Source organism: Torulaspora globosa, chromosome 4 (genome assembly GCF_014133895.1).
Source record: "Torulaspora globosa chromosome 4, complete sequence".
NCBI classification, from domain to species: domain Eukaryota; kingdom Fungi; phylum Ascomycota; class Saccharomycetes; order Saccharomycetales; family Saccharomycetaceae; genus Torulaspora; species Torulaspora globosa.
Genome location: NC_050730.1, coordinates 542,745 through 562,858, shown reverse-complemented (window position 1 = coordinate 562,858; position 20,114 = coordinate 542,745). Strand labels below are relative to the sequence as shown.

Sequence of the window (20,114 nt, the reverse complement as noted above, 5' to 3'; positions counted from 1 at the left end):
GCTGTTGGAAAGTGGTTCCAAGATCGCAGCAAAATGAAACATCTGTTTATCTAATTCATATTGATATCCTTAGGATCCTCGAGCAAAACTCCCATTTCGTCAACCAGCTGACCACCTTCACTTTCGTCATCGCTCTCAGTCTCCGAGTCGCTGTTCTCTAAGCTAGCTTCCAAGTCACACGTTAGTCTGCAGTTTGGGCAAACAAACTGAGGGTAGGAAGTCATGACCAGTCGCCGAATACACTGGAAATGCCAGCAATGCGAACAAGGTGAAATGAACATAGCCTGGCATGGTTTGATCTTTGACAGACAGATGGAGCAATCCTCCTCCTCGATGCCCATTGTGAGTTTCTGCAAGTTCCTTATTCGCTGCAACGCCTCCTTATTAAAAGCGTTTGCCCTTCTCTTCCAAGACCTGTTGAGCTCAACCCTTATCTTTACACAACGATAGATCTCTTCAGTGCCGCCGCGGAAGTCCATCCCCAGTTGCAAAATATCGCCGTCATGGATCGGCGTGTCTTTTGACAGCGTGGACGCCGGAGCCAGCCTCTGATGGTTCAAGAAAGTACCACTAGAGGACCGGACATCTCTGATGTACCAATTTCCCTGGCCATCTACCTTGAAGCACCCGTGTGTTCTTGAGACCACCTTGGATTTGAAGACCACAGGATGGTACTGTTCTGGGATCTTAGCGATCGCTTCTCTAACCCTCTCGGTGTAGCGTCCTATGACCAGCTGAGAACCGGGACCTGCAGTTCTTATCACGGGGTCAAACGCCAGACCGGGACTTGTCGAGAACGACCCATCGATGAACGGAGTCAGCCTTATGCTGAACAGCCCGTTCTTATCCTTTCTCTGTTCGACCGTCTCCCTATCCACTGGCTCGGGCGCCGCAACGTTCCGGGGCAAGTCCAGGTTCAACAACTCGTCCACGTTGGGCTGGTCTGCTGCGTATATGTAATGTCGTAGGTTCTTCAACGATGCAATGTTCTCTGAGGTGCCCTGCTGCCCCACCGCGCCAGCAGCAGCGCCGCCAGGCGCGTTCCCGCTGCTGCCATTCGAGTTGTCGTCGGTATTGCCCTGTGTAGTGTAGCCCTCCGGGTTCAGCGGATCGATGTCTGCGATCGGCGCGTTCACCGCCACTGGATACATCTGCTGGTGCGAGATCGCTGCCAGCCCTCCCAGTGGAGACGTCGACGCAGACGCGGCTCCCCGCTGCTGCTCTCCCGGACACGCCCCGCCGCTCTCCCGCTGGGGCAGCAACGAGATCGCTATTGGCAGCTGCTGAGCACCCAAATCCTGCTGTCCACAGCGTGGATGCGTGTGAGCCTGCGCTGGCGACTTGATCTGAACAAAATTAACCTCTGGCATCCGTCCTACCGCTTCACCCTGCTCCACTCGGCCGTTGCTGCCTTCCGCACCTGTGCCATTCCCATTGCTATTGCTGCTCGCATTCTGCCTTATGCCAAAAGTATTCAACAACGACCCCAAACCCGAGCTTCTCCGTCTCTGAGAACCTCCGCCACTCCCACTTCCACCACTGCTACCTTGATTACCACTTGTCACCCGTGCCGTACTATTCGTGTTGCTACCGGAACTGCTACTCATCTGAGCGCCCGCTGACGAAACCGCAATCGAGTTAGACATCTCCAAACTCGCTCACTTGCCACTACAAACCTATCTATACTGACTCTTGCGACTATCAACTCCGTTCTTACACTGCCTATATAAACCTCTTCCTCATCTTGATTTGCTCGCCGTCAAAGGAGACCTTTTCTTTTCCGCCGTCTCTACAAGCGGCCAGCTAAAAGATGAAGAAATATCAACAACTAACAGATTTGAGAACCATGGACTATGTATCTAGCTAGAGCTTACTGAGGTCGGTGGGCTTGTCCTTGACGGTGACGATCTCGTCGTAGAGCAGCGTGGTCAGGAACTCGCTGAACTTCTCGCCAGTGATCTCTGGCAGGAAGTACTTGGCCGCAAGCGCGAACTTGTTCTTGGAGCCGAGCGGGCTGGAGGCGGAGAGCTTCTGGACCTGCTCGTTGAGCAGCGTGGCGGTGAGTTGCGGGGTGACGCGCTCGCCGGTGTCGCTGAGCGTGACGCCGTGCTTCACCCACTGGTGCAGTTGACAGCGCGAGACTTCAGCGGTGGCGGCGTCCTCCATCAGGTTGTTGATGGGCACGCAGCCAGAACCTCTGAGCCACGCCTCCATGTACTGGAGGCCGATGTCGAGGTTCTGCACAATGCCCTCGGTGGTGACCTGGCCGCCGTCGATCGCGGTGTGCAGCAGGTTCTGGGCGGTGACCTTTGTTTCCGGGACGTAGTGGATCTGGTTGCGGGTGCCCATGTTGACGAACACTTCGTTGCAGATGGCGGCGAGCGCCGGGTGCGCGACCCACGAGCCGTCGTGGCCGTTGGTCAGCTCGCGGATCTTGTCCTTGCGCACCTTGGTCATCGCCTTCTCGTTCGCGACGGGGTCGTCCTTGATCGGGATCTGGGCGGCCATGCCGCCCATGGCGTGCACGCCGCGCCTGTGGCATGTGTTGATGAGCCGCTTGACGTACGCGTTCATGAAGGGCGACGTCATGGTGACCTGGTCCCGGTTGGGCAGCACGTGCTCCGGCAGGTTTCTGAGACGCTTGATCGTGGAGAAGATGTAGTCCCAACGGCCGCAGTTCAGCCCGCTCGAGTGCTGTCTGAGCTGGTAGATGATCTCCTCCATCTGGAACGCTGCAGGCAGCGTTTCGATCAGCACCGTGGCCCTGACTGTGCCGCGTGGCAGTCCGACGTAGTCCTGCGACACGTTGAAGATGTCGTTCCACAGTTTGGCCTCCAAATGGTGTTCCATCTTGGGCAGGTAGAAGTACGGGCCCTTGCCGATCTTGATCAGCTGGCGCGCGTTGTGGTAGAAATACAGCCCGAAATCGAAGATCGACGCACTGATCGGCTCGTCGTCCACATACAGGTGCTTCTCGACCATGTGCCATCCGCGCGGTCTCACAATCAGAGTGGGCAACTGACCGATCGGCGCCCTCAGCTTGTACTGCTTGCGAGGCGTGTTGAAATCGATCTTGTCGCGCACCGCGTCGTACAGGTTCACCTGCCCGTAGATCATGTTGTTCCACGTAGGCGACGCAGAGTCCTCGAAGTCGGTCATGTACGTGTTCACGTCCGCGTTCAGCGCGTTGATCAGCATGTTACGCAATGGCGGACCCGTGATCTCCGTCGAACGGTCGATCAATCCGGGTGCCAACACGTTGCCCTGCCAAGTCGGATCCTCCCTGATCCCAGCCGTCTCGGGCAAAAAATCCAGCTTGTACGACCCGGAATCCAGCTTCTTCTGCACCACCTGCCTGTTCTCCAACAGTTGCTTACGTCTCCCGTTGAACGTCCGGTGCAACAGCACCACAAACTCCAACGCATCCTTGGTCAAAATATCCGCCACCGTTGTCGTGGAAGGACTGAACTGCGGCTCTCTATCGATATCCACCAAAAGTTTCACGTTATCCAAACTCACCTTCACCATCTTTGCTGATTATTCTCTGCTCTCTGATCCGAAAAACTCCCACACCGACCCGACCAAGACAGTTGCCAATGACCACGCCTTATATACCTTTGCCGATCGACACCCAATGCGCCATATATCTGCATAGCACACCATTGGCCCTTGTTCTGTTATCGTTCTAGTCATCCAGGCTCTTACTGCGAACCCGGGGTCGCCTCGGCGTTCTCCGTTCGACCGGGCAAAACTCCGCACACCCGAAGCACCCGCTCTGCTTTTTCCATTGGGTCACGTGAATCACCAACTTCAAACTCCACCGTTTCAAGCCAGTCACGTGCGTCCTGTTCGCTGTAGGGTAACTGCTGGCTGATGTACTGGATCGCCTCTTCGGTGTGGTTCTCGAAGTACTCGATCCCGTCGCGCACTGCGGCTTGGAAACGGTCCATGGTCTCCCGGCCGATCTTTGTGTTCTTGACCACGACCCACGAGGCCCAGGGTGTCAGGATGTTTCCGATCATCTTGAGATCCCTGTGAGGTCCCTCGTAGTGGGCGCGCGTGGTGAAGTATTCCCACATGAACGCGTCGCATTGGCCGCTGTTGACCGCCCTGCGGAGACCCTCGAACGTGTCACAAACGGGCCAGTCGGCAAAGGGCGGGTCACGCTCGAAGCGCTGCTGCTGGGCCAACACGTAGGACATCACGTACGAGCCGCTTCCGATGCGCGACACGCCTATCTTGGCGCCCTCCAGCTGGCTCAGTTCGGTCACGTCGTCTCTGTTGACGCCCGTCGACACGGCCCAATTGAGCGGCGACGACACGTACGTGGAGACAATTTCGTAGCTTGGCGGCTGGGCGGGATCCGCTAGCAGACCGCGGACAAACGCCTCGGTGAGCCCGATGGCAACGTCGAGCTCCTGCGAGTTCAAAGAGCTTATCATGTGGCCGGTGCCGCTGGGGTATGGGATCAACGTTATCTGGAGGCCCTGGCGGGAGAAAAACCCGTGCTTCTGGGCAAACTGAAGCGGCGTGGAGAAGTGTTCCGGCACGTAGCCGACTCTGAGAGGCGTCATCTCGTTGTTGGCTGCGCTTCTTGGTTGTTGACAGGGGAAGAAGCAGGTTGTTTTCTTGTAGGTCGTGAGCTTTAATGTGTCGTGCGGAATGACAATGGTCCTTTTCGTCGTTCATAGCTGGAGGGTATTATAGTAGGTTTAACCAGTAGTGGCAGTTTATTGGACTGAAGGTGTAGAGTTAGCGTAGAGTTGGCGTGAATTGGGAGATATCAGGTAGTGCCGTCAGTTACAAGATGTCTTTGCCTCTGCGACCCGCTTTGGAGAATGTTTCCTCCGTTGACCGGGCGTTGGAAGACTTATTGGTTCGTTTCATTATCAATTGTCCGCCAGAGGATCTGTCGAGTGTTGAGAGAGAGCTTTTCCACTTCGAGGAAGCTTCGTGGTTTTATACGGATTTTATCAAACTGTTGAATCCGAGCTTGCCGTCGCTCAAGATCAAGTCGTTTGCGCAACACATCATTAGGCTTTGTCCGCTTGTGTGGAAATGGGATATTAAGGCGGACGAAGCGCTTCAGAAGTTTTCGAAATACAAGAAGAGCATCCCGGTACGGGGAGCTGCGATTTTCAATGAGAAGTTGTCCAAGATTTTGCTTGTGCAGGGGACGGAGTCGGACTCGTGGTCGTTCCCGCGGGGAAAGATCTCGAAGGATGAGGACGATGTTGCGTGCTGCATACGTGAGGTCAGAGAGGAAATAGGGTTTGATCTGACGGAGTATCTCGACGAGGATCAGTTCATCGAACGGAATATCCAGGGCAAGAACTATAAGATCTTCATCGTGAAAGGTGTTCCTGAGGATTTCGATTTCAAGCCGCAGGTGAGGAATGAGATTGAAAAGATCGAGTGGCGCGATTTCAAGAAGATGTCAAAGACTATGCATAAGTCAAACGTGAAATACTATCTTGTGAATTCGATGATGAGGCCACTGTCAATGTGGTTGAGGCGCCAGAAGCATGTCAAGAATGATGATCAACTGAAACAGTATGCGGAGGAGCAATTGAAACTACTGCTTGGCATCACGAGAGAGGAGCAGACAGACCCTGGCAGGGATTTGCTCAATATGTTGCACACGGCCGTGCAGTCGAAGGACGAGAAGATAGAGCCGCTGCAAACTTTGCAAAACGAGGCTGCAGCTAATACAGTGTCACAGATTGGCTCGCAGACCATACCTATTGGTTCATCGCCACATCAGTTCCCCGGAATGCATCCATTTGCGCCTTTCCCCTATGTTAACGGTTCGTTGCCGTTCATGAACCCAATGATGATGGCCGCGCCCGCCGTGGCGCCAGTTCCGAACCATCATAATGGTTTTGCACAGATGAACCAGCCGGCGGCTAACGTCTCCACCCCAGAACCCTCTTCCTTGGCAAAACCCGTTTTAGCACAGCAACAACCGCAAACGTCTTCGAATTCGAGACAATTACTTGACTTGCTCAATGCCAGGAAAAACGATACCCAGCCTCGATCCTTGCGGACACAGGGCTCTAGCGGGCCCGCTGATAAAGCTGGCGAAGGAGCCAATATCTCTGATTCCCAGTCGCTGATGAACATTCTCAAGAATCCCACTGTAAAACAATCGCAGTCAGAGCCGCATAGCGAGTACAGAATGCAACAGCCTCCACCGCAAGTGCCGGAAGAGGAAGCTACTCTGCAGGATGAGTCAGCAGATGATGGTTACGAAGAATTCGAAAGTGATTCTCAGGAAGAAGTTGAGGCGGAGAACGAATTGGAAGAAGAAGAAGAAGAGGCGATTGAAAAAGTACAAAGCCCAGAGGAACCCGCTGTTGGCTTCGAAAACCACGACGTTTTAAAGGAAAATATCTTCAAGGCAGAGGAAGTTCCGCATATTGATGAAAGGAGTGAAAGCGCTAAATCGATAGATGGTGTTGTACAGTCGGCAGAAAAACCTAAACCAAAACCTAAGTTCAAGTTGCTGAGACGTGGGGAGAACTTGGAGGACATTCTACCTGGTACTAAGCCAATGAAGGAAGCTAAACCAGCGTCTCCCAGTTCTAGCCAAGAGTCAAATCGATCACCTAACTCTCTGCTGCAGTTACTGAAAAAGCCTCCATCTGTCTCAGCACCGAATGAGAAAAAACAGTCTCCCGAGGAGGAAATCATGGCTATGATTCAGAGCCACAAGAAAGCGGAAGACTCCTCGAATGCGTCTGCATATAATTATGATATGGTAACAAATCCGGCATCGGGCCATCTTTCAGGAGGTTTGGAGGTAAAAAATGTGGTCAACGGAACAGAACCTATCGGTAGTGCTCAATCAGCGTCTGCCGACTTACTAGAACTACTAAAGCGTCCAAAAGGTGTTCAAAATTCAGAATATGTTGGCAACGCATCTTCACAAGAACCTGCTCAAAGCATACCTCACGGTTCAGACTACGCATACGGAAAACAATCCTCGAATGAATTGTTAAACATTCTGCATAGACAGAGATGAAATTTGTAATTTTTACTTGCCCTGCGATGACTGGACGTTTATGCAAACTCAAATTGTATTATGTACCGTACTCAAAATAGTGATGCATCTGCCATAATCCCAAGTCTTCATCCGCATGCCGGGACCCATTAGAGCTCGAAAGCATCCAATATTGTTTCTAGCTCGCTTTTACTGTGCTGCGGCCAGGTTAGTTTCCTACCCTTCATTCTATTCACGTTTATCAGGCAACCATAGCAAAGGGAAGTACTAACAGCCTTCTGCGGTATCGAATCTCGCAACGTCGTGTTTTCTATCTTTTGATTACTGAATTGTGACTCGTTCCATTTGTCATATAATGCAGACTCTTCGGTGGTCTCAATCGGGTGATTTTCAGATACCGTAATTGTCTGCAGGTATTCGGAGGGATCCATATGCACATTTGCACGGCAAATCGAGCATCGTTCGGGTTTAGGAGTTTCAGGCTCTCCCAGCTTCAGCGCCGTTCTTACCACCGTAGATATCACATTTGAATAGTCAGCTTCTACATCATCAAAGTACTTTCTCGCTATCTCATTGAGTGTCAAATTTTTGACTGACCTAGGCGCCGATACTAGTTCAGGGTTGCGCTGTTTCTCTACCAACAATGTATCTTGAGGAATATAATCAATCATAAATGGATCCAAATGCTTGATGTAGCAATAGGCGTCAATCTCCGAAAGAAGAACATCTTGCAACGGGTAGAGATTTTTGAATGAATTATCAAACAGTGGATCACACTCGTCAATGCTCAACATTGATGCAATCTGAGAGCCCCTGCCTTTAACCACAAGCGAAATAGTTTCATCGGCAAGTTTCGTCATGGAATGGCCCCACAGTATTATCTTGTGCTTATTTTGATAGGCAAATTTCTTGATAAGACGGCTTGAAAGAATCGTCAGCAGATCCTGCCGCGAAGATCTATCAGGACATTGCTTCAGCAGATCCTCAACCCCAAATTCTCTATTCAATTCGCCGTTCTCTACAATCGATCTAGAAGAAAAATCAGCACTGTCAACTAAAATAGTGTCGAGCTCCCCACCACAATCTTTGTAAAAGGATTCCACTGACAAGAAATGAAATTTGATCTTTTCCCGGTTGGATGCATATCTCTCGCTAAGCAGCCTATCAGCCATTTCCCTGTATCTCACAATATCGTCTTGATCTCTTCCACACACCAAAACATCAATGTGGAAGCCTGTTTTGCCCCTCTGAGTCTCTTTTTGCTCCGTCAGTGTATCGTTTAGAATATCAAGCAGCACTACAGAGGAGGACCCGAACGATAGCGGCACAAGTACCTTGGAATGTGCATTCTGCTCAACCGATTCTGCCTCAGACCTTACTTTGTCCTGATAGAGTACTTTGAATACATCCTGACAATAAGGTTCACACATCATCTGTTTTCTCTGCTTGGCAGACACAAATTTGCTGAAGCAGTCATTGCAAAAAGGCTCTTTTCTGCTCAGCACGCTAACCTGGCCTTGGCGACACCTCTTGCAAACATCCTGAACCACCATCTCGGCGTCTTCGACTAGCTAACCTACTGATTTAGCCATTTTAAGCAGGCGATGAGCTTCATCCATCAAGAGTTAAAACTATAGATCGCTTCTCACGAAAATGCACTTTTCAAACACTGATATGAGTAACCGATGAGCAACTGTCAAAGTGTTCAGATCTCATAGCCTACATCACCTGGAAGCTCATTATCTGACTATGGGGGATTCGACGCCAGAAAAGACAGCTTCCGAGGACAACAATGCGCGGAGGACCCCGAATGTGACTGGAGCGGTCACCGATAGGGACAAGATAGATTATGCCCCAAAGGGCGAGGATCCGGGATCTTTTAAGTACTACCCAGAGAACCCCGAAACAGGGATGAATAGACTGATGTTCTCTATTAAGGGCCCTAGCCAGTACTACGATCCATGCCAGGAATCAGCACAGATGAGTTTCAATTGTCTGGACCGAAACAACTATGAGCGAGACATGTGCAAGGAGTACTTCGACGCATACAGGGAATGCAAGAAACAGTGGCTCCAAGCTAGACGAAAGGACAGGTCCCAATGGGAGTAAATACTAGAACTTGTATATAATTTTGGTGTTTTGTGGTTACCCGGATATTGAAGGTTATCGTATTTGGTGACTGAAAAATTTGCTGCTAAAGTACCAGCAAAGGGTACAATAAACAGAAGATCTGACTCAATTTCAATGGGATAAGAAGTACTCTTGGGACGTTGCTATCATTGGACTAGTCGCATTTAGTGGGTATTCATTTGGGATTCATTTGGAGTTTATTCGAAAGCGATTTTGAGAAACTTCTAGCGATGGCATCCGACAATTCCGTGTCCACTTTCATATCGAGGAACAAGACGGCGATCATCGCCACTGCGGCGGCCGGTACTGCAGCAGTAGGGGCTTATTATTACTATCGTCAAGCCCAGCGAGCAGCTTTGGAGGAAGACAATAAGAAAGATGAAGCATTGGAGAGCTCTAAGAAGAAAAAGAAGAACAAGAACAAAAAGAAGAGCGGAGAATCTGCGACAGCAGCACCAGTGTATCCTGTAGATGAGAAAGGCGAACCAAAACTTGATAATGTGGAAGACTTGTCACAAGAGTTGAAGGAAACCTACGCCACTGCCTTAAAGGATAAAGGGAACGAATACTTTAAGAAGAAGGATTACGACAACGCGTTGAAATACTACAACTGTGCGCTAGTTTTGAAGAAGGATCCTGTTTTCTATTCCAACATTTCTGCTTGTTACGTTTCGTTGGGACAATTGGACAAAGTGGTGGAGAACAGTACTAAAGCATTGGAGTTGAAGCCAGATTACTCAAAAGCTTTGCTACGTAGAGCTTCGGCAAACGAAAGTTTGGAGAACTACGCTGACGCGATGTTTGATCTATCAGTCCTATCCTTGAACGGCGACTTTAACGGTTCATCTATCGAGCCCATGTTGGAGAGAAACCTGAACAAACAAGCTATGCTAGTTTTGAAAGATAAATTGGGTAAGGATGTCAGTCAACAGCTCCCATCCGATACGTCATTGGCATCCTTCTTCGGAATCTTCGCCCCAGAGACAACGTTCGCGGGCTACAATGAAAAGGATGAGGCAGACATTGAATTGAAAAAGGGCTTGGAAGACCTGTACAGGCGTACATCCGAGGGTTACAAACTGGCTGACGAGGCGTTCAAAAAGGCAGCTTCATTTTTCACCAACAAGTTGAACGAATTTCCTGACGATGCTGCTTTGAAGGAAAAGACGGCTATTACTCTAGAACACAGCGGTATTTTCAGATTCTTGAAGAACGACCCACTTGGCGCCCACGATGACATCCAGAAGGCAATCGAACTTCATCCAAGGTTGAACTCTTACATCTACATGGCTCTGATAATGGCAGACAAGGGCCAGGCTGAAGAGTACTACCAGTACTTTGATAAGGCTATCGAATTAGATCCATCTTACGGCCCAGCATATTACCACAGGGGACAAATGTACTACATCACAGCACAATACGAGAAAGCTGGTAAGGATTTCGACAAGGCAAAGGAATGTGATGAGAACAATATTTTCCCCTACATCCAACTAGCTTGCTTAGCGTACCGTGAAAACAAGTTTGATGATTGTGAGACACTATTCAGCGAAGCTAAAAGAAAATTCCCAACTGCTCCTGAAGTTCCAAACTTCTATGCAGAAATCCTTGGCGATAAGGGCGACTTGGAAGCTGCTTTGAAACAATACGACATTGCTAAGAGATTGGAAGAGGCTTTGACCGGTATTCACGTTGGTGTTGCACCACTGATCGGCAAGGCCACACTGCTAGCAAGACAGCCAAGTGTGGAGAACTTCCGTGAGGCAAGTGCCCTCTTGGAAGAAGCATGCAGAAGAGACCCAAGAAACGAACAAGCTAAGGTCGGTCTAGCACAACTGAAATTGCAACAGGAAGAAGTCGATGAGGCCATCAACCTATTTGAAGAGGCCGCTAACCTTGCTAGGACCGTTGATGAGAAACTGCAAGCTACCACTTTTGCAGAAGCTGCCAAAGTTCAGAAGAGGATAAGAAGCGACCCAGTCGTCAGCGCAAAAATTGAGGAAACCCTGGCTGCTTACCGTGCTCAGGGTATGATCTGATCATCTGTCTAGTTGCATAGAACCTGGACTTTTTCATCGACAACTCTTACCATTCACATCCTATGTCTGTATATATTGACTTTAGTTGTTCAAAAGCATCAAAATGTATCATCGTCGCTCAATGGTAACAGCTAGATGAGCACTATAAGCTGGCCAAGAGTCTATAAGATTCACATAGAAAGCTGGAAGCTTGAGCATCGATTCCCTGCCTTTGTTCTTGAAGTATCCTAAAGCTTTTCTTGAGTGCTTTCAGTAGCACGCTTCGCAGAAAAAACATCACTACAGCACATTAACCAGATCCAAGCGAAAACGGTAGAGCTCCAAAGGGAATCATTTTGTCTATCGATGTTTTTTAGCTCTTTCATCAATCCAATCTTCAAAAACTGTGTGAGCACCTTTATGGGCGGGCAGGGAGCATCGCTGATGCTGACCAGAAACCTAATGAAGACACACAAGGGAGCAGCTAAGAGATGGAGAAAGACTGCTGACAGTTTTAAAAGAGGCAAAGCCGGCAGAAGCCATGGAAATGCTGGATGGTCCCGCAGATCTCTGAAAGCTCTGAGTGGAAAGACGCTTGCTCACGAGACGCACATAAAGCATCTAAAAAGGTTGATGCCAAACTGATCACTACAATAAATGCTGAAATGCAATTCTGGCATCGATATCTCATTATTTTGTGACATGTATATTAAACTTGTATTTAGATCATTTGTATCAACACACAGATTTTTATCAGTGCACCCAGTCGGTGGCAAAGGTACTCTAGTTATCAATTAGTGTTATAAATCATTCGAATTCACTTCGCTTCACTCTTGCTATATTCCCGTTCAATCCATTTATTTGTATTTGTATCTTTCTTCAATTCTGCCGTTGGGAAATAATGGTAGTTCGTCTTTAAAGAAATGGCGAACGGGACGTTGTCGAAGGTGACGAGCCTCATCTTGCAGTAAGTGTTATCTGGAATGGCTTTAACCACAGCCAGGAAAGTATCCACATCGGGCGTTTCCATCTCGTTTACATGCGTGATGAAGTTCGTTGCCGAGATACCATACTGAACCGCTGGTGAAGATTCGCCTCTGAATATGCAATACACCTCACTTGGAAGGTTGACCATAGCTTGGCGAACTGCATGATGTGGTTTCTGAATTATACTACCAGCAAAGATGGCAACCTGATCGGTTTCTTGAACCTCGCTCAGGCTTATATCTAGATCGAGGACTCGTCCTTCTCGCACAATTTTGAACTTCATAGTTTGAGGTTTCCTCTCATCGTCGCTCGCAGTGACGACACCGTCCAAATCACTCATACTGATAACTAATTTACCATTGACGGATAAAATAATATCGCCCGTTTCAAGTTTTACTTCTTCAGTAGTACACGAAACTCTGGTAACTGTAATGAACTGAAGTCTGTTATCCGATTCATTTTCCATACGTTCAATCCATTCTTGTGGTACGCCACGGATTCTAGCCTGCAGGATAGAGATAGAACCAAACCCAGCATCCACTATGCTGACTTTAGGGGTTTTTCCCTGTTTTAAAATCTCAATTACGTCTAGACATTCATTAATATCTAGCCCCATGAGATATATTTTCTCTTTGCTATCTTGTCTTTCACCCATGAAGGATAACCATAAGGCCCTCACGGTACCGTCGTTATCTGCAAGTATACCAGAGTTACACTTGGTGCTTACGTTGCAGTCGATTGAGATAGCCTCCAAATTTGTTGCCCGATAACGAGGGATGAGATTGCTAGGAATGCTTACTGAAGAGATATCAGTGACGTTTGTTTCAGAAGTCACCAGCCTATTATTGTGGGTTATACCAACGAACTGTGCCTTATCACCTCGTTTCAATCTTTTATTTGAAAGTTTCGGAGTAATCACTGCAGCCTGAATTAATGATGGGTCATATTGCAAAATAGCATAATTCTGCGTTGGATGAAGGAATACAACATTAGCAGGGATCACAACAGAGTCTGCGATAGTCACAAATGCATCAAGACAGTCATGGGGTACAACTCTCCGAGAGACAATAACATAGCCCCTCTCAGAATCCAAAATCAAGCCTGATGTTTTTTGAGTCTCGGCAGCCATCGAGTCCAAAGGAATGGCACAGACCGTGGAAACCATGCATAACGAGCGAGAAAGTTTCGCAATGTTAGAGTTTTCCACAGGGATGTCTATAAATTTTGCAGATTGTGGGGTTATTTCCTCTGCTGGTATCGGATCTGCAACGTTTCTATAATCCCAAATACCCGTTTCATCGTTTCTCTCATAAATGCGGAACTCATTACACCAGTGGCGGTCCACATAAACCGATGCTACGTGAGGTGAATGTTGGTCTGTTAAATGATGATATTTTACCGTCACACGCTTACGATCTGGAATAGTCTTCATAACTTCAATGAATGTGTTCAAGTCAGGAGTTGCTTTGTTGTCAATAAAATCCACTATCCAGCCGATCTTCTCCTTGGCATCGAAATTGAAAGAGCCGGATGCGCTACTCAAAAAGACACCTTTCACTGGCAAAGCATAGAATCTTGCCATTTGATAAGACAACTCGTTGAAAGTTGCTCCACAAACCTCCACATAACGAGAAGGTGTAATTTGATGCAGATCTCCAACTTCGCATTTCCACAGATGATCGACGCCTCCGCGTTGTACAAGAATTTCGATCGTCTGACCAACATGTTCATCCAGAATATCATCGACCTGTATGAAAGATGAAATATGTATCCCATTAATCGATATGAGAGTATCACCCTCTTTTAATTTGCCATCAGCGGGCCCTTCTCTTAGAACAGTCTCTGCCACAAGCAGACCGATCTTGCCAGGGAAGTTCCTCCTAGCTTCTGCTTCCCGTTCGGACGTCAGGCCCAATCTTTTACATTCATCAAAGGGCTTCAGCAAGAATTGAGTTTGAATTGTCCCTCGAGAAATAGGTTTGCCACTTTGAATGTTTTTCAAAGCTCTTAGAACTCTGTCAAGCGGCAAGAAGAAGTCTGTCGAAGCTTCGGTGGAACCACCAGCCTGTAGAGCCACAGCGTCTCCTTCAATATTCACCACTGGCGAACCGCTTGAACCGCCCGATGCTGCAGCCGCTGCCTGTATATATTCTGTATTGAAGTCATTATAAGTGAGTTCTCCGTAATCAGGCGCATTTCTATCAACTCTGCTGATGAACCCAGCCAAAATACTCAGCTTCTCTCCGGCATCGTTACCGACTACCCTGATTTCCGAACCAACTTTCGCTAAAGATGGCATTAGCTTCAAAGCATGTATGTTCATGTACTTGATCTTGCTAGGATCAAACTTCAAAAACCCAAAATCGTGAACAGGATCTCTGTATATCGGTATCACGTCGCATTCTTCATGATTATCAAAGACAACGTAACCCACAAATGGGCCGGCGCCTACCACATGTCTGTTTGTTAGAATAATACCAAGTTCGGAATCGACTACAAAGCCAGTAGCTTCTGACACGAGTGGCGGATCACAATCAAAGGGCGCTACTTGTGAGAAATGAATGGATACGACGGCTTGGACCACTTTACTAATCGTATCTTGCCACTTTGCGTAGTTCTCCGAATCCAAAAGTCCCGCTGGTTCCAAGGGGATTTCATTAGCAACAGCTTCCTCCTGCTCGTCAGTCAAGCAGATGTGTTTTCTTGGTACGAGGTTTCCTTGAGAGTCCTCAAGTTCCAGGAAAGATCTCTTATTTATCTCTGCTGCCGTCATTTACGCAGCAGATGAATCACTATTCCAAGGTCGTTTAGGCCGGCTTCAAGAGACTCATCTCTCCGAATCACCACATCGTAGTTACTGGCCTTTAGATACACTTTGGATCCGTTACCATGCAGGTGATGAAAAATTTCAGATCATATAATACGTGCGAAGACGATGAAGATCGAAGATTAGCTTGTGATTCCTGCCTCACTCGAGGTCTCTCAGAGACAATTCCTGCTCGACCTTCCTTCTCCAATTGGCCAATTGCTCGTCGCTTACAAGGATATTGTTCGGCTGTAACATAGAGCCGAGCTTTGCCGATATGGCTTCTTCGTAACATGCACCATCGTAGTAATTGTGTTTGACTTGCAAATCTCTAAACCATTTCTCACCTTCGAGCAACTCTTTGACGAGAGCCAGTGTTTCGATGATGTCCTCTATTCGGGAGGTTTTCATGAGGCCTGCCATCTTTTCGAATATGAGATGGTCTACTCTTGGGTCTTTCCTCCTTCTCTCAGTGAACACGACTAAGGTAGCATTCAGCACTAGTCCGCAGAGCAACTGCCAGGGGCAGACTAAGAAAGACGCGTAGGCCACGTAGTGATCGAGGATGCTGTAGGCGACGTCTTTGGGAATCTCGAATTGATTACACAGATCGATCACCTCAGCTGAAGCCACCTTAGAGTGCTTCTTTCGCAGCAGGCAGTTGTCCGTTCTGGACTGAGTTCTTGTGCCAGTACTTTTCTTACTGGGACTCTCCTGTCTCCTTGCCTCTCTTGCTTTCTTTCCTTTAGGTTGATTGCTTGACAAGTCCAACGCTTCGTCATCTCCGACCTGCGTTCTTGGGTCATTGATTAAGCTGCTAGATGGGGGTGCAGTGCGTCTCTTCTTGGTGGGAGATTCGAATTGGTCGTCTACTGTATCTTCCTCGAATGCAAGCTTTCTTCTGGCCCTAGACGGACTTGGGCTGCTTTTGGAAGCCGTGACTTCGATCGCGCTGCGGGGTGTGCCAACGTCTGGCGGCAGTTTGGTTGGCGTCCCAAACAATTGCTTCCGTAACTCGTTCGGATCCTTGGCGGTAAACCTGCCTCCATCCTTGACAGGAGACCTCCTCTTTTTAGGACTGGGAGTCCAGCTGAAATTCTTGACTGGCGACGATTGGAATATCTGTTGCCGGAAGAGCTCCAGTAAGTTACGAATCTTCTTCGGCTCCAAGGGAATTCTGTCCATGTAATATTGAAGATCCTTCACATGCTTTTCTGCCAACCTTTCGGCTGCAATGTAGGCACACAGGTGGCACCTTGCCGTCTCTTCCCCCTGTTTCAACATTACCTTATTCAAAGATGCATTGTAGAGCGTCGACGTGGCTGACAACAACTTCCTCATATGACTCTGATTCCAGTCACTTTTCTCTTCATCATCGATACCCAATACATCCCTAATGCATTTTTGGATCTGTGTATTCGACATTGGCTCTCCCACTACTTCAGATTCGCTCCAAGATCGATTATCGATGGTTCTTTGTTGTCCATCTTTTGAATAGATGTCGATCCGCAGTAAATCTTCGGCACTCTAAGCAGTATCCAGAGACGCGGACCATAGCATTCTTGAGATTCCAGAGGACAGAAGAGTTTGATCCATTCATCGCCTGTTCCTAGTTCGCTTTCGTCTACTAGCAAGTTGTTACGCCGTTCTTCGGCTTCGCAGCAGCTACTAAAGATCCAAGAATCAGCCAGATGAGGCCTGAAGTCGCCGGCCGACCGAGAGGACATCCACCATGGGATCAGTAGCCATTAGCAAAGCACAAGATAGCAGAGCATAGACTTATCTCGTCCAATTCGTCTCAGAGCCACTCTCACCATTTGAATATCGCTGTGATTCTCGCTTAATACGTGGTCCGTCGCCTTAGTACCGATTGAAAATGGGTCGCCATACGTTGGTGGTCATGGGATTACACGATGAGAGGACAAGCATAGGGCAGGTATTCGTATAGTATCCTGTGAATTCATTCCCAAAGGTTTCAGTATCTTTGTGTATATTCATGTCTGGATACTATCGGCGACCATATCAAGCTTTCCCGACTGGTCCTCAAGGCTGGCATCGAACACAACAACGCGCACAAAATGGGTACGGCAAGCCAGTTCAGCGACATCAATCGCCGCCAAGTCGGCCGCATGGTGCGGAGTCCAGACGCTGGAACGGTTCAGAGCTTTACGATGACCTTTATGACGACAATATGAGCGAGAACACCCTCAACGATCGCTCTGGCAGCACACGGAATGATCCATACGATTCATCCCCCCTTCCAAGGGGGATGAGTAGTCAAGATGTTTATAGTGCAGGTCTCAGGAGATCAGCAGACTGCATTGGACAGCGTGACTCGGCTCAGGAGAGGCCAAAACCCGTAATCCGTTATGATTCGGAGTTTCATAAATCCAAGTACCACTATTTTGATCCGATTGCGAGGCGGCTCATTCATCAGGATGAGATGTCTTCCTGGAAGAAGGACCCGACACTGCCTCCTAACGGGTATGTGATTGCTCAGGAGTCTTACGGAGGTCAGCTGCGATCAGTCATGAAAGGCAGACATCCCGAACAGAAAAGCGTGGATCCCAGGCCCAGAGCGATTTCCGGAACTTCGTTTCGGAAGCTGAGGAACAAAATGCTGGCTGTTTCGCGTATACCGTACGATAAGTATTCGGTAGGCCCGCCTCCGCCGATCGAGATTGTCATATCGCCGGCATCCGAAGTAGGCATCATCAATGACATCTCAGTAAAGAACTACTTTAGGAAATTTGGTGAGATCTCCCATTTTGAAGCCTTCAACGATCCCAACAATGCATTACCTCTTCACGCTTACTTGGTGCGATACAACCATCCTGAGGGAAGGATCAATGAAGCCGTGCAGGCAGCATACAAGGCGGTCAAAGAGCACGATAGCAGGGGTTGCGTAATTTTAGGCTCCAAGTTTCATGTTGCGCTAAACAAGGGTAGCATCTTAGAGAAGATTATCTCTGATCTGGTAAACAAGAATATCCAAAAAGCAAAGAGGATTAATGATGAGTTGAAAAGACAAAAGGAGCAACTGTTGAAAGCGTCAAAGCCCGCCAAAGAGGTCGAAAAGGTGAAAGATCAGCAAATTTCTCGCAAGAGGATTCCTTACGACCTAGCGAGACAAATCAATAACCGTCCAGTGCTCTGCATCTCAAAGTTTTTTGCCAAGAATCACGGCTTCCGAGTGGAGGAGTTTAAGATGATGTTGCGTAAGTACAGATGGACCCGTATCATTGATCATCCTGCCGGCATCTTCGTTGTATTTGACGATGAGGAGTTAGCAAAAGCATGCATGAACACGGAATCAGGGAGGATGACAATGATATCACGAACAAAGAATATTCCAGTTGAGATTAATCTACGACTGATACCTGCCAGAGCAGAAGTGACGATCGATAGAAACCAAACTGCCATCCAAGCAGTGCCTAAGGCCCCTAAAGTGAGAACTTATGCCTCGAGGGAAGCACTTATCGAGGCAGCTACAAACTACGTCATAGAGGACCTGGAACGAGCATTGCACGTCGATTTGAGAAAAAGAGTGATAGGACCGACAGTTTTCGATACTTTGAATCCTTCTAATTTCCCAGATTTACTAGCCAAAAAAGAGACTAAAGAAAGAGAAAGAAGAGAAGCTGCTTTGAAAGCGGCTGAGGAAGCTAAGAAAAAGCATTCAGTGCACAGCGATTTTGATGTATTCAACCTGTATGGAAGCAACGCACAAAAGAGCAAATATAATTCGCTCAAGAGAGGAGCTTTGGACTCACTGGATTCGCTGGCGACCAGGAACCATAAGCGTCCTAAGCTTGTCAAACCGATGGCTCATCTGTTGAACGAGGACTCGACTTCAAAGGAACCGACTCCTTCAGCTATCTCCTTATCGCCTTCATACGGAACAGACGAGGAGGAGAATTTTACTGATTATGAAGGTACAAGTGACATTGATATGGATCAAAAAGACTTAGCCTTTAGAGCTAATGTCAAAGAAGATACAGAGGCAACTACACCGGAGCTTGATGCCATTGGGAGGACTGCCCTGTCCTCCGCTAAGGCTGATGAATTAATGAAAATTCCTCTCTTATACAGACCACGGGCAAGCAAAATTCCTGAACCCATCTACAGCGACGATAGTGCCTCTGGACATCTAAGCTTGAAGGCACTGCAAGCAACAGTGAAAGATGAAGAAGATTTGAAGCTGTTGCGGAAAGTAGTCGGTGTTGAGGCGGCAAATGAGGCTCAATCCGACCCCAAACTGCAGTATAAAGTTTGGAAACTTCATCTGCTTGAAGATAGCGAAAGCTTCGTTGAGGATGCGCAGCTGAGATTTAACGAGGTTTCTTTCATTGAAGAACTACGAAGTAAGAGCGGATCTTTCAAGGCTGATGGGTTCAGAAAAATACCGGATACTCTGAAGTCATATTATCTTCCCCATCGTCGGAAGATTCACCAGCCCCTTAACACAGTCAATGTTCACAATGAAAGTCAGGACGGAACGCCTGAAGTTATTAAAGAAGAATCAGAGAGCGCAGAAGTTAGTGAATCGACACCTCAAGAGCTTTCATCATCCAGAGATAACAGAGCATCGAATAGAAGGTTTCAGCAGGACATTGAAGCTCAGAGAGCCGCCATAGGCACAGAATCGGAGCTACTATCATTGAACCAACTGAACAAGCGCAAGAAGCCGGTTACTTTTGCTCGCTCCGCCATTCATAATTGGGGTTTGTACGCCCTGGAACCTATCGCTGCCAAAGAAATGATCATTGAATATGTTGGCGAAAGGATAAGACAGCCTGTGGCGGAGATGAGAGAGAGAAGATATATTAAGAAGGGCATAGGATCCAGTTACCTGTTCAGAGTGGACGAGAATACCGTTATTGATGCCACCAAAAAGGGTGGTATTGCTCGTTTCATCAACCACTGCTGCGATCCAAGCTGTACCGCGAAGATAATCAAAGTCGGCGGGATGAAGAGGATCGTCATCTACGCCCTACGGGACATTGCGGCCAATGAAGAGCTGACATATGATTACAAGTTTGAGCGAGAGACAGATGATGAGGAGAGACTGCCGTGCCTGTGTGGTGCGGCCTCATGTAAAGGGTTTTTGAATTAACAACCTACGATAAGCATGCCATAAGATTTTTTTCCATAAGAGTAGATAGCTTTAATG

The 20,114-nt window shown here is 48.0% G+C and overlaps 11 protein-coding genes across 11 annotated transcripts; 5 read left to right on the top strand and 6 right to left on the bottom strand.

The window, feature by feature from the left end:
* Nucleotides 1–50: 50 nt before the first annotated feature.
* DMA2 (ubiquitin-conjugating protein DMA2) lies at nucleotides 51–1,646 on the bottom strand (the record flags this gene model as incomplete). The annotated part of the gene is made up of 1 exon (XM_037283576.1): nucleotides 51–1,646. One exon carries the CDS (start codon nucleotides 1,644–1,646, stop codon nucleotides 51–53), a length of 1,596 nt encoding a protein of 531 aa, XP_037139472.1.
* A 217-nt stretch (nucleotides 1,647–1,863) lies between these two features.
* Nucleotides 1,864–3,528, bottom strand: MLS1 (malate synthase MLS1; the record flags this gene model as incomplete). Its single annotated transcript, XM_037283575.1, has 1 exon — nucleotides 1,864–3,528. One exon carries the CDS (start codon nucleotides 3,526–3,528, stop codon nucleotides 1,864–1,866), a length of 1,665 nt encoding a protein of 554 aa, XP_037139471.1.
* Nucleotides 3,529–3,701: 173 nt separating this feature from the next.
* On the bottom strand, nucleotides 3,702–4,574 carry HG536_0D03180 (substrate-binding domain-containing protein; the record flags this gene model as incomplete). The annotated part of the gene is made up of 1 exon (XM_037283574.1): nucleotides 3,702–4,574. One exon carries the CDS (start codon nucleotides 4,572–4,574, stop codon nucleotides 3,702–3,704), a length of 873 nt encoding a protein of 290 aa, XP_037139470.1.
* A 233-nt stretch (nucleotides 4,575–4,807) lies between these two features.
* On the top strand, nucleotides 4,808–7,024 carry DCP2 (decapping enzyme complex catalytic subunit; the record flags this gene model as incomplete). The annotated part of the gene is made up of 1 exon (XM_037283573.1): nucleotides 4,808–7,024. One exon carries the CDS (start codon nucleotides 4,808–4,810, stop codon nucleotides 7,022–7,024), a length of 2,217 nt encoding a protein of 738 aa, XP_037139469.1.
* A 128-nt stretch (nucleotides 7,025–7,152) lies between these two features.
* On the bottom strand, nucleotides 7,153–8,556 carry NCS2 (Ncs2p; the record flags this gene model as incomplete). The annotated part of the gene is made up of 1 exon (XM_037283572.1): nucleotides 7,153–8,556. One exon carries the CDS (start codon nucleotides 8,554–8,556, stop codon nucleotides 7,153–7,155), a length of 1,404 nt encoding a protein of 467 aa, XP_037139468.1.
* Nucleotides 8,557–8,752: 196 nt separating this feature from the next.
* Nucleotides 8,753–9,112, top strand: COX23 (Cox23p; the record flags this gene model as incomplete). The annotated part of the gene is made up of 1 exon (XM_037283571.1): nucleotides 8,753–9,112. One exon carries the CDS (start codon nucleotides 8,753–8,755, stop codon nucleotides 9,110–9,112), a length of 360 nt encoding a protein of 119 aa, XP_037139467.1.
* A 251-nt stretch (nucleotides 9,113–9,363) lies between these two features.
* Nucleotides 9,364–11,169, top strand: TOM70 (protein channel TOM70; the record flags this gene model as incomplete). Its single annotated transcript, XM_037283570.1, has 1 exon — nucleotides 9,364–11,169. One exon carries the CDS (start codon nucleotides 9,364–9,366, stop codon nucleotides 11,167–11,169), a length of 1,806 nt encoding a protein of 601 aa, XP_037139466.1.
* A 345-nt stretch (nucleotides 11,170–11,514) lies between these two features.
* Nucleotides 11,515–11,793, top strand: MRP35 (mitochondrial 54S ribosomal protein bL35m; the record flags this gene model as incomplete). Its single annotated transcript, XM_037283569.1, has 1 exon — nucleotides 11,515–11,793. One exon carries the CDS (start codon nucleotides 11,515–11,517, stop codon nucleotides 11,791–11,793), a length of 279 nt encoding a protein of 92 aa, XP_037139465.1.
* Nucleotides 11,794–11,965: 172 nt separating this feature from the next.
* On the bottom strand, nucleotides 11,966–14,908 carry NMA111 (Nma111p; the record flags this gene model as incomplete). Its single annotated transcript, XM_037283568.1, has 1 exon — nucleotides 11,966–14,908. The coding sequence occupies one exon, from the start codon at nucleotides 14,906–14,908 to the stop codon at nucleotides 11,966–11,968; it is 2,943 nt and encodes a 980-aa protein (XP_037139464.1).
* Nucleotides 14,909–15,103: 195 nt separating this feature from the next.
* ORC6 (origin recognition complex subunit 6) lies at nucleotides 15,104–16,366 on the bottom strand (the record flags this gene model as incomplete). Its single annotated transcript, XM_037283567.1, has 1 exon — nucleotides 15,104–16,366. The coding sequence occupies one exon, from the start codon at nucleotides 16,364–16,366 to the stop codon at nucleotides 15,104–15,106; it is 1,263 nt and encodes a 420-aa protein (XP_037139463.1).
* Nucleotides 16,367–16,937: 571 nt separating this feature from the next.
* SET1 (histone methyltransferase SET1) lies at nucleotides 16,938–20,057 on the top strand (the record flags this gene model as incomplete). Its single annotated transcript, XM_037283566.1, has 1 exon — nucleotides 16,938–20,057. One exon carries the CDS (start codon nucleotides 16,938–16,940, stop codon nucleotides 20,055–20,057), a length of 3,120 nt encoding a protein of 1,039 aa, XP_037139462.1.
* Nucleotides 20,058–20,114: the final 57 nt, after the last annotated feature.